The 13,432-nt window shown below is 24.0% G+C and overlaps 1 protein-coding gene across 1 annotated transcript; it reads right to left on the bottom strand.

Annotated features, from left to right (window-relative positions):
- Positions 1–9: 9 nt before the first annotated feature.
- On the bottom strand, positions 10–13,417 carry LOC129966201 (IQ and ubiquitin-like domain-containing protein). Its single transcript, XM_056080613.1, has 10 exons — positions 13,362–13,417; positions 12,182–12,428; positions 10,817–10,985; positions 10,204–10,414; positions 8,793–8,968; positions 8,508–8,675; positions 7,028–7,204; positions 5,469–5,732; positions 2,158–2,343; positions 10–141 (listed from the first exon to the last, which is right to left on the bottom strand). Exons 1-10 carry the CDS (start codon positions 13,369–13,371, stop codon positions 10–12), a joined length of 1,740 nt encoding a protein of 579 aa, XP_055936588.1. The 5' UTR covers positions 13,372–13,417.
- Positions 13,418–13,432: the final 15 nt, after the last annotated feature.

Here is a 13,432-nt window from a genome sequence, read left to right as displayed (position 1 = left end):
GTTTACTTATTAAATATTCGTTTTCAAAGATGCATCACTATCTTCTACAAGATATGGTAAAAATCTTGGAATGGTAGCAAAATATTTTCTTGCTTCTGCATGCTTCTGAGACACACACATCTTGAATTTCTTATCATATTTCTGTTTTTATATATAAAAAAAATCATGATAAAAGTTTATATCAGTTTTATTAAAGAAAGTTATAATTCTCAAGAAACATAAAAATTACATATTTTATTGCTTCTGCACTTTAAATATTGCTACTTAAAATACATACAAATGCAATATTTAAAAGTAAAATTTATTTCACAAAACATTCTTTTATAAACTAGTTCAGGTCATAATTGTGTAATTGTAATTGAAGTGTCTCACTCATTATTTAATATAATAATTTATTATTAAATTAAAGTAAACTAATAATCTCAGTTAGTACAAGAAAATAAGACACTTTTCCTTTAGACAGCTGCCACAGTTGTTGACCTGATTTGCTTTTCTTTCAATTATCAATCATAAAAGAAGTTCTGTCTGAAAACATTTTGATTCTCGCTTAGTAAAATTTTTGTTGCATCTACCCAAATGGTCAAAATGTTTTCATTCATAGTAGCAGATATTAGCAAATTTATGCCAGTCATATATTACAATTTATTATTTTTTAGCCTACATTTTTTTTTCCAATTAAGAATGAAAAAAAAAAAAAGGCTTATAATGTGCTGCTGTTTATTTATTTTAAAAAAAAAAAAGATGGAAATTTGCCAAAACTTACTAAGTGGCATCCATATAACAGAAAAGTATCGAACATAATGCATTGCCCTTTATCAAATTCTGAAGGAGGTACATGCATAAAGTTTACATGCGATAGATATGGTGATGCACATCAAGTATGTTTATTTTAAAGATAAAAGCATTTAAATATAACTAATTGCTGTACTAAAAATAGCTTACGGTACTTGCTAAAATACGGTTCCGGTATTTGCTAAAATAGCCTACCATTTAATATGCATTAAGAAACGACCTATATTGTACTACCCTCGATTAACTCTTATACAATTTTGGGCAGTTTACATAATTATAGAACAGTAGAAAATATCGAATAGGCTTTGAACTTATTTTTATTAGCTATTAGAGTGTGAAGTTTGATTTAAACTTGTGATGTTCAGATAACCTTTTTTTGGCCTTTTTAGATGTTGCATTTATAAACCCATGAATATCAAAGATTAAAGGATAACCAGCCTTTTAGTGGATTTAGTCCAACTCTGATAGACAGAGATAGATATAATTTTTGTGATAAAACTATATGCCAAATTTTGTCTATCTAGCTCTATATTTTTAAGCTGTCATGTTCACTTTGTCAGATTTTGACCAAAATATAAAAGAAACACATAATTTTGATATTTACAATTTGTATTAAATTTCATCCTCTGCACTTGTTGCAATTATGTTCAATAGTAACAGATATATTTTTAAAAAATTGGTTTTTAGGAATTGGATGCATTTGAAATATTCGAAATTTCATCAAAAATATGGAGGAGGAATTTTTTTCCTATCATAATACTTTCTGTTTCTTTATATGAGAAATTAAATATACTAATATATTAGAAATTAAAATCTAAGAATTGATCTCCACATTTGATTATAATTTTTAAGGGGGGGGATGAATTGTTAAAAACATATATATCTTAAACTACTAAATGATTGTTTGTAGGTATTTTGAAGAGCTTAGAAGTTTTATACATTTGCAAAGTGTTATTTTCTCTATTTTTATGCAATTTTCTTAATGAAATCTCTTTTCTAAAATGACTAGATCACCTTGTATTATATCAATATTTTGCTTAAAAGCTGTTGTGTAATTATGGATTTTTTTTTAAATATTTAATACTATAAATCAAATTATATATAGCAATGAAAAGATTTTATCAAGACAAAACTACTTCTAAATATGAAGTATTATTTTTAGCTTTCTTGTGTTAAATGCCAGACTTTTGAAAATGGTTGCAAAATACTAAAGTAACCTGATAAAAATTTGATATTGCACTTTTGCATTTCATAAATCTAAGACGCAATATGTAAAAAATCGGGACACAAATTTTTTTTTAATCGTTTTTATAAATTATTAGTTTTATTCATAACTTAATTCTCAATATTATATAATTTACTTACTGGTTCTGATTCGGGAATCTTCGATAGAACATTTGCCTCTTGCCTTGTAACAAGTAGACAATTCCAAGGTGTCCAATTCTTATCCATGTTAAAGCGTGTTAACTCTAATTCCAAGTCATTTTTTGAACAGCTTAAACAGCTTTGATGTTTCCATATTTTTTCTACGAGGTATCCTATATCACTCGGCTGAAAAAAGGGGTATTTTAAATATGGTATCTTATTTCTTAAATATAGAATATATTTCTTCTTAATTAGTGCAGAAAATTATTTTTCGATTATTGGCTTTTGTTGTATTTTTATTTTAAGGAATAAAATAATAGTGCATTTAAAATTAGTATAAAATAATCAATTTTGTTTGTATAATAGACAAATTTTAAACTCGATTCAATTATTATTAAAAATATAGATATATTTTGCATACAATGTCTTTTTTTTTTAAGAGAATGAATGGGGACACCACTTAAAAAATAATAAATACATTTGGAAGATAAAAAAATTGATGAGGATTTATTTATATTGTATAAAGTTTCAAACAATTAAATAGATTTTACATTATAATCACCCTTAGTATTCCATTTAATGCTCTAATTTAAATTAGCTCTATGACTGGAGTTAATATGTTTGAATGTATAAATAGTGCATGTAGAAAATGAAATTAGCTGCTGAAGTAAAGATTTTGAGAGGCTTTGTAACCATGTTGAATTTACATAAAGAGTATGGCATAAGTTATGGTCAAATGAAGATAATGGCTGGCTAAGATCATTTATATACTATTATGGCAGAAAGAAGGTAGGATGAAATAAGTAATTTTTCTTCTAGGTTTTTTTTTTTTATTTTTTTATTAAAGTGAAACGTTTTTTATTGTAATTTGAAATAAGTATGTAGAAGATTCAGAATTACAAAGAATCTTCAAAATTCTTCAATTGTTGATTAAAAAAAAAAATTCTATTTGATTGGATTTTTAGATTTTTTTTCTGTAAAGATATAGGGAACTCATATACTAAAACAAATTGATTACAGCAATGTTAGCCTATGAGTGATATTTAATTCAAAAACTTTTAATATATTCTGAAAATTAAAATCTTACAAGTATCTGAACCAGATTAACATTAATCATACTGTCATGTTTGATCAGATAATCAAATTTAATTCCTTAATTGTTTTACTTTTGTAGAGGACAACTTGCATTTTGAATATGTCTGACTCATTGACTTAATTAAGAATCCACAGAATACTCAAGGAGTTTGTGTATTAAGTGGTAATTTTTTATCAGATGAAAGTGTTTGAATTATTTAATTTTAGTTCATAAGTTTGAGAAGCAGTGATTTGAAGCCCATATGATGCACCCGCATGAAAGTTAAACTACTAAAAATGAGTTTTATGCTAGGATTCTATCTATATGGAGTGCAGATGGATTTTATAAAATTTCAAAATGATCTTTATTTCAAATCAAAATTTAATGATTTACAAATTGAAAAACTATGCTATTATATATAAGAAATGTTATAAAAATACAGATTTAATTTCAAAACAATGAAATGGTCTGCCTAAAACTTTCTTACATACTCTTTAGTAAAGGTGTCATCCTCCACTTGCTACAAAAAAATCATGTACTTTGTGTCGGACAGAGAACGCCTTGCATGGCATTATTGTACAATATGAAATATTAACCTTTTGCATGAATTTAACAATTTTACTGAATCTATCAAGTGATCTTTGGCGATTAATTTGTGGTTTGCGGTTAATAGTGTCCGAAAAACCAATTTGTGTTTCAGGCCTTTTTTTCCCATCCAATGGAAACGAAAATTTTACACAAAACTACAATTGTAGTCATAAAATCACTTACTAAGTTTGATATATTTAAGTCACTTCATTTTTCAGTTATATTGTTTAGATGCTTTTGAAAGTACAGATTCTAGTTCCAAAGTACTCCAAATATTAAATCTGTGTTTTATCCATCCAGTTCTCTTCATTTTGTAATTATCATGTCAGCTTATATTCGAACAGCTGGACATATAGAATTCCTCTGAATCCATATCTTTTGCTCAAAATTTGATAGAAATCTACAAATTTTGATTAAAGGTAATATATCAAATTTAACCAACCTAGCTTGAAGCATTTTTTAATTGTCTTAGTCACAGACGGATAGACATTTTCCAAAAATGTGTTTTTCGAACCAAGAGAGGTCTGAAATAGAAATTCTCCAAAATCTTGAGTTTGTATTTTTTTAACAGTTACAATATTTTCTCTATACGAAAAAATAATAAGAGATTTTCTGTGTGAATAGCATTTTCTCACATGTAATTGTTTTCATAAGTCTTTTGTTTAGATATTATATATGCAATTAATCCCAAAATCGAGTATCCAAGAAATTGACTTTTGAAATATTATGTTCTAATATTTCAAAAGTCAATTAACTTATTTAAATGTAAATCCAATGCTCCAAGAGCTATTACAAAATTACTGAATAAATTTTCATCTATTATATGAAATTAATAAATAATTATTTCTACAATTCACAAAGTATGGTTGTATTTAAATAAATGCAATAACAAAATAGCAGTTTATAAAAGAAAAAGGCTTAAAGATTATACAGAAAATTCATGTAGAAAATAAAGGCTGCCATATTTGATGATATAAAATTTTAAAGTACTGCTAAAAGGTAACAATTAATAATGACTATTACCAAAAAGCATTTAAACTTAATTTTAAAGAAATGACAAAGTTTCATTCTAGTAGCTTTCATAAAAGCTTTCTATCATGCTGAAGTAACATGACATGGTGTTTACTTAATCTATAATCTTACTTTTTCAAAAACAGTTCAATAAGAAATTATAATCAGGTCCATTTTAACATATTGTTAATAAACTGTTATATGCAGGTCTGATGTTGTTATATGATTTTCTTGTAAGAAAAAGATATTTTAATATGCTAACTCAATTTCTTAGACTGATTAGAAAGGCAAAAACTAAAAATGCTTTCATTTTTTGAAAGGCCTTGTTATTGATTAGATGGCAAGATTAATTGACTGTAAAAGAAAAAGACTATAAAAAGAATTTTTTTTATGTTGTTAAATGTGAATATTGTGGGCAGATTGTCAAAGCTATTCTAGTGTTCATTGCTATACTTCAAATATTTATTACTTCATCTTTTTTTAATTAGTGATTTAAAAAACAAAATTATTTCCTTTCATAGACTAAATGGTATATAAATGTTTATTTATAATGTGATCATAATCTAACTGCTTATATACATTAAATATTAGTGATGAAAAAAATAATTATTAATTAGTTTTATAAGAATACACTTACCCGCAGAATATATATTATACTTGATTTTGAAGATTTTTTCTCTTCCTCAGATATCAGTATTCTTAATATTCTTTTGTAAAGTTCTAGATCTTTTCTAATCCAAGCTTCATTTTCAATATTCAAACATTTCTTGCATTTTGTGAAATAATTTTCTATAACACTTTTCCCAAGAATCTCATCAGTCGAATTGATTGGTAAAATATAAAAGCTTTTGCAAGCAGAACAGCACATAATATAAGGAGAAGATGTATCATCTTTCTTCATCTATATTATGTAATGAAACTAATAAATGCAAGAACACATTTAACAAATTAGAAATCATTGAGTACTTAATAATCTATTTTGAATAAAATTTCTAGCAATTATTAAATTCATAAAGAACTTTTGTGAATAAGAATTTTAATATATAATTAAATTAAGAATAGAAATTATAATATATAATTAAAAATATATTAATTTTTTTGATACTATATGGAAAAATACAAACATTGTCTTCTCTATTTCATATATAAAATACATTTTTATGGACATTTCATACTATTTGAAACTGTATCTCAACTCCTTGGTGAACTGTCGCTTTCAACTACCAAATTAAATGAAATTCTCCAGATATAAAAAGAGAAAATGGAAGAATTGTATTGAAATCTAATCTCATATTTTTTAAGATGTCAAGAATAATGACTAATTCTTTGAAATTAAAGATAGATATAATGATAAAAACAAAAGGATAATTTTCAAGGTGTCACAGTTGTGAAAGTATTCAAATGTAAAAAAAGAAGGGGGAAAAAAAAAGGATTTTTTTACCTGTTTCTTTTAGTCCTTGAATCGAACATTAAAAGAGGAGATTTAAAAAAATGTTATAAAATGTCCTCTTTTTTTTAATATATTCTGCAATGAATTGATTGTGATAATTTCTAAAGAAGTGTAAAAGAAATACTTGTTTAAAAGAATTAACAGTTGAATAAAATCTGTTAAAAATATTCATTAAAATAAGTGGATTCAATTTATTATTTTTTCTGTTGCTTTTTAAAATCATATTCTCATTGATTTTCATTTTTATGTTAATTCTTTTATTGTTATGTTTTCAAAGGTTTTTTTACTTCAAAATTTGAAATATACATTTGCCAATAATTAAAATAAGTCTGTTTAATCATTTCATTTAAGATGAAGAGAAAAGAGATGGTTGAAGATATGTAATGTTCAATTTTGTTTCCATGCATTACAATTTCTAGAACTTATTCATTTTATTCATAAGCTTTGTTTATTTTATCACCTTTGCATTTTTCACATGGGAAATAATTCTTTGGGAAGATTATTTAGGATTTTTTTCAATATATTTAAATGACTAGGAATGAGTTGATAAATAGATAAAATTTATAATTTTCCTTTGTGTCTACAGATCCATATTCAAAATGAAATACATAAAATTTATTAATAATTTCTAACAATTAGAAAATGTTATGATTAATTTTTAATAATTCATAAATTTTATTTTAGGGTTGAAACAAAATTGCTTGTTATGAATCATAAATTAATAAAAAATGAAAAATTCTTCTTACTTTAGTAAGTAACTGCATTTCTGGATTATATACTGGTTTCTTAGCAAACTGCCAGAATAGGTTGCGAATCCTGTTTTGTAAACCTTCTAGATGAACATTTTTTATTCCTCTGATATGCAAGTCAATTTCTCGATTTGCCAGTTGTATCAAATTATCAGTTAGTTTAGAATGATATGGCTGTGAAAAGTCAAAGTGCATTAATAAAATTAGAAAATGTATTTTTGGTTTCCTTATTTTTAGGGTTAAATATGAATATAGTTCCTAAAATTATTTTAACCTTTATAACAAAATATATACATGTTTTGAAAGAATATCCTATAAACAATTATTATAGATTTTTTTTATTAAACTGTCAGTTAGATTAGTATTTCATGATATGATTAACTGTTATCTAGTCAAATATGGGGAAGGAGTAGAATATATGGCATGTGGATGCGATGGATAACAAAAATCTCATCTGACAGGAATTTTGTGAATATTTATTTCACACCTTATTCATACCATTAAAAACATCCTTTTTATATTAAATCCCACTTTCATTCATAATTACTGATTTCTTAGCAAGTGTCGGTACTTTAAAATGTATAAAGTACCATATTTTACCTTTTAAAGACCAATTACAGAAAAAGGAAGTGTAAGAATGAAATTATAGTACATATTTGATGTCTTAAATAAAAATAATAATAAATGCAATAAAAAATATTTAATAAAAGTCTTTGCACTATGATGTAAATACATAAAACTTTTAAAATTATCAAAATATTATTATATATCATCAGCTTAACCCTTACAAAAAATATTTAAACTTATTTTACTGATTATTGATGGAAGATTACAATACTAGCATAAGGCCAGTAAAGTTGGCGTAAGATGAAAGACTCAAAGCTGATAATTTTTAACTACTGAAAGTATCCAATGCCTGAATAAAGTAAATTATTACTTATTTTACTATAGAGAATTAATATTTTTTTTTAATTAGTCTATTGTACATAAAAAAAAATGAACATTTTACATTAAAAAATATATACTATTTTTATTTTTATAATAATATTTCTTTTTATTCTGAACCTGGAAAATGAGATTGAAAATTACTTTATCAGGTGTAAACTGTCATTGAAATCATATTGTTACATTTACTGAATCTTAAGAAATAATAATTTATAGGTATATATCATTTTAATTTTTAATAAAAATGTTATTATTTATTAATAAAAAATATAACTTTTATAAATAAACTACATCATGTTAAGTTATATTTGGAAAAAAAAAATACAATGCAGATATCTTTAACAACAATTTTCAATTTTTCGGAAAATTATTAATTGGTTTTTGAAACTGTTTGATTATAACTACAAATACTCAAATATACAATTATAAACAAAAACAAATAACTCTGTTTAAAATGTGAATTCAACCATCGAAAAAAAAGTAATTATGGCTTACATAATTAACAAAAGAAATTATATATTAAGAATTTTACCTTTAGAATTGCTTTTAAATTTTTTAAAGCATCCACACGATCTTGAACTGATATATATTTCGTAGATAAAGTCTGGTAAAGGTCATGAAGATATGTTGCTCTTAATGTTGTACCAGTATGTACTTGTGCAGTGTCATTTGAAGCTTTCCACATTTTTGATTTAGCAGCCTTTATTTATAATAATAAAATGAAGTAAGTTTAAGTGATAAAATAGTTTTTTTATAAGAAAACAGGAACTTATTAAATCCATATGCATCAAAGATTATTTCAGTAATTAAAATATACCTTCTCAAGAAACTTTTCTCTCCTCTGAATATATTGTTCATGTTCAAACTTATCTTTCTTCTTATTGACATCTTCAATTCTTGCCACTTCTGAATTTACAAGTAACCACATAGCAGCTTTACAATCTGCACCAGACCGGACTTCAGAAATAGATTTAGTTTCTGAATTCAGCCACTCTAAAGAAATATGTAAATTTTTGATTGATATGTATTCAATTTTACAAAATCACCTATCTACAATACTTAGTATTATTTCTTTATGGAACTTGTTATTCCTCATATTGAGCTATATATTAGGAATTTTTCTTTTATGTTTAGGTAACAGAAAAATGTATGAAAGTGACATCTTACAGATAAGAGTTGATTATATATAATATTCATATATCTAAAAAGTGAATGATTAATTATTAATATATTAGCCCCCTTCAGAAACCAGCTATTTCTCCATCTAAAAATAGCACTTAGAAATGTCAATAAAATATAAAACACATCTTATTACGCCAAATGAAAATACTATTTAAAATTATATTTACAAAATAAGCAAAGCACATTTTGATGAGTTTTTTATGTACAAAAATATTGTGATATTGATTGGTGAATAAAATTGGTTTGTCGATTGATGCTTCAAGCTGTATCAAGCAAGGTTTTATTTTGCATTATCTCTAGAAAATAAAAGGTAAAGAGGGGAGGGGCAAGTAACTATAAATCATGAGTTTAAATCTCATGAGTTTTTCAAAAAATAAAGAAATCAATGAAATCAGCAAAGCAATTTAGACCAGAGGATTATGTTGAATCTCCCCCCCCCCTCTCTTTAGAAAATGTACAGCATTTTAGCATTTTTTTTTCTTTAATTTTTTCTCAAAAATGAGAGTGAAGATGAACATTTGAATTTGGACTGGGGGATTATATTGTGTTTTTTTTTTTTCTCCCTTCATTGATGACTTTTCCAGGAGTCTTTAATTTTCATTTGAAACAAAAATGGGTGAAATTGAACCAATAGCAGAGCTAGGGAATTGGTCCTTTGGTTTTTCCTTATTATTTTAAATGTCTAGATTATGTTGTTTTACACTTTATAAGGTTTAACTATTATAATGTCTTTTATAAAGACAATTATTTTACTAGACAGATATATTTATCAAGCATAATGTACAGAGATAGAGATTTAACAAAGATTGTCTTTTTCTAGGTGGGTTAAGAATATAAAAGCTTAATTCTGTGATTAGTACAATTTTTAAAAGCTTTTAATAATAATAAAAGGATTATATGTGGAGTTTATATTTGATATTTTGGTTTTGACTTTAAAGGAAATCATTATTTACATATTTATTAATAGATATAAATATAAAGGAAAACATCATTAAAAATATTTAAAATAAATGAAAAAACATAATAAGTTTAAAAAAATTTCTTACTTTGTAAATCACTGAAAATTAATCTAAAATCATCTGCAGTTTTTGGATTTAGTTTTCTTTTCTCTAAATTCTGTAGCCAGTCAGCATCTTCTTTACGTTTAATTTTAATTTGTTCTTTATCCCATAAAATTTGTAGTAAAGCTTTCTTTTTTCTTCTTAACAATTCACGAAAGGCTAACCAACTTCTAATGTATTTTTGCAATGTTATTATCTGCACAATAGAAAATGAATATCAGTAATGAAAGGTTTATTAGTATAAATTAAATATAGTATGAAAATCTGCCAATGTCTGTAAATAAATTGAACAATTTATAATTTTTCTACATTTTATATACAATTATTTAAAATCCTTACATTTATATGATTTAAATTAAATTTATATATATATATATATATATATATATATATATATATATATATATATATATATATATATATATAATTACTTTCAAAACTATTTTATTAAAAAGAATTCAATTTCTTAACTGATACTTACAAAATCAACAGAAAAAACATGGTATATTGGTCATTGCAAATCATACTAGCCAATAAATATGAAAAAAGGAATTAAATCTAATGAACATATGTATAGGAAAGATAAGAACATTGTTACCTTATTTAAATATTCCTTTTTAATTTCATCAGCATAAATATAATTATTTGTTGTTTCTAAAATTTTATCATTTTCAATGCTTAAATATATATTCCGAGCTTGTACTTGAGTACTTGCATCTTTTGGTGTTTGTTGAGATTTGTCTTTCATTTCTACTGTCTGTGCATCACTAAAATGAAATTTGTATGCAATTTTTAAAATTTTTGTTCAATTTAATTCAATTTTTAAATAAATTAGGTTAAATTTTAAAAATATAAACTCTTCATAACAGTTAATTGAGTTTTTGATAATAATTATTAAGGAGATTTATTTAATATATTATAAAAAATTTATCAATAATAATATTTAATATTGGGTGTTTGATTATTTAAAAAAATGTTTGTGTCAAAAATTGAGAAAAATGGACAAATTCAAATGAATAAATTAATAATTCAAATAAATAAATTAAAATAAATATTTCAAAATCATTTATTCCTTTCAGCTTCTTTATTGATATTTTAATTCATGTTTATTTTGTAAAGAAATTTTATTTCTTTCCTTTGAAAGTGTTAAATGTTGTATTTTCTGAAAATAAAGAAACAAATTAGAATTAAAGTTCCAAGGAATTAAAAATTCTTAAACATTTAATTTTACTTGTTTTTATGAAATGATAATCAATATCTTAAAATTCAGTAATCTAGATGGATCATTTACAGCTTATTAAATAGACTACTATTACTAAATCATCAGGTATAGGTAAGTACAGGTGATTTTGGCCAAATTTCAGTTGAAAAAAAAAAAAAACTGCTACAAAGTAAATATATTGAAAATAAGTATGTTTTAAAAACTTTTATTTTCATGATGTATTTTTAAAATTCATTTTGTTTTATATACTCTCAAAAGACTTCTGTTTCTTTAAAATTTTGCCAATATTCTTATTATATGAATAAGAAAGAATAAAATTCCAAAAATAAATATTTCAAGAAAATATCGTTGGTATTCAAGCAAGAGCCTCTAATCTTCCCCCTATCCTAAAAAAGATCTCTTTTTTGAGAGACTATTGCAGTTAGAGGTCCCAATCCATTATTTTATAATATAATAGAGTTTTCTAAAAATTAGTAAGTCAATTATGGAAGTGATAAATCTGTTAAATAATTTTTATTTTGTAATGACTCAAAATTAATTCAGTTTAAATAGACAATATATTTTAAATTATGATTTTGAATGTTGTAACTTTTGATGATATATAAATAGAACATAGCAATTTATACAAGCACTTTTTTATCATTTTTCATAAATTTTTATCTGTAAATGCTGTTTAGCTTAGCTTTTACTATATATTCTTAAGTAGAAAAATATCATAAGGAAAACAGAAATTTAACTTGCCGATTAAATCGTAGAACAAACTCATATTTCCATGGAGATGGACGAGTCTGGGTAAAGGCATGATGAAAAATTTGACCAGTTAATTTATTTCTATATCCTCCTAAGAAGGGTTTCTTTGAAGTTTTTAGAGGTTTGGTATCTTCTCTACCAACTTCATTTATGTTGTATGATGAAGATTTAGTATTTTTAATTGTCAGGTCAGTAGAATCTGAACTATTTTCTGCACTTAATAAGTGATTCGAGTTTTCTGAAATGTAATAGTAGTATTAATGTATTTTTATATCATTATTTATTGCAGATTTCTTATCATGATTCAAATGAAAAACTTTTCACATTATGAGCTTTATTGAATGATGAGATTGAATTCTAGAATTTGTAGACTTATAGCATGTTAAAATAAGCTTATTTGAATAATTTTCAAAATAGAAAAATAATTTAATATTCAAAAATCTCTTCATGTGTTATTCTATTATTTGGATAATTAAATTTTGTACACAGATTTTTATTTATATATATATGCCTAAGTATTAGCTTATTTTTTATTTTTATTTAGGAATTTTTAATATAATATCATTCACAAATTGAATAGTTTTCAGAATATATGCGAGTGATTTAATGACATCATAAAGTAAAACAAATTAGCAGTTAATTATAAAATTTGGGATTATTTTATTTAAGTCTTAAAAAAAGACTAATATTGCAAGGGCTTTTAAGATAAAAATTATAAAATTAATATGTAGTATTTCAAGTCAGCAAGACTGAGTGTTAAAAAAAATAATTATTCAGAATTTCTGCAAATTTACGTTTTTAATAAAATATTTGCTGCTTTACAATTAAATTATCATTAGTATATTATCTAAATAATTGTAATACATTAGATGGTATAGATGCATTTCAACTCTCTTTATGTTGTTACTTCATTTAAATGGCTAAAGTAAATTATTTAGATTTACTTTAACTTGAAGAATTAAATTATCATTAGGATATTATCTAAATGATTTTAATAAATTAGATGGTATAGATGCATTTAAATTCTCTTTATGTTGTTGCTTCATTTAAATGGCTAAAGTAAATTATTTAGATTCATTTTAACTTGAATATATACAGTGAGGAATTATTCAGACTCAATTATCCCTTTCATTTCATCCTTATTTTCAAAATAAAAAACTGAAAATTTTACCTTTAAACATGTTATTACTGTACAAAGTTAAAATTATAGAGTTGATTACCGTATTGGGCAAGGTTTTAAAG

The sequence above is a fragment of the Argiope bruennichi genome, chromosome 4 (assembly GCF_947563725.1).
Source record: "Argiope bruennichi chromosome 4, qqArgBrue1.1, whole genome shotgun sequence".
NCBI lineage: Eukaryota > Metazoa > Arthropoda > Arachnida > Araneae > Araneidae > Argiope > Argiope bruennichi.
Note: the sequence above shows the minus strand (reverse complement) of the source record. Positions and strands in the feature narration are given on the sequence as shown.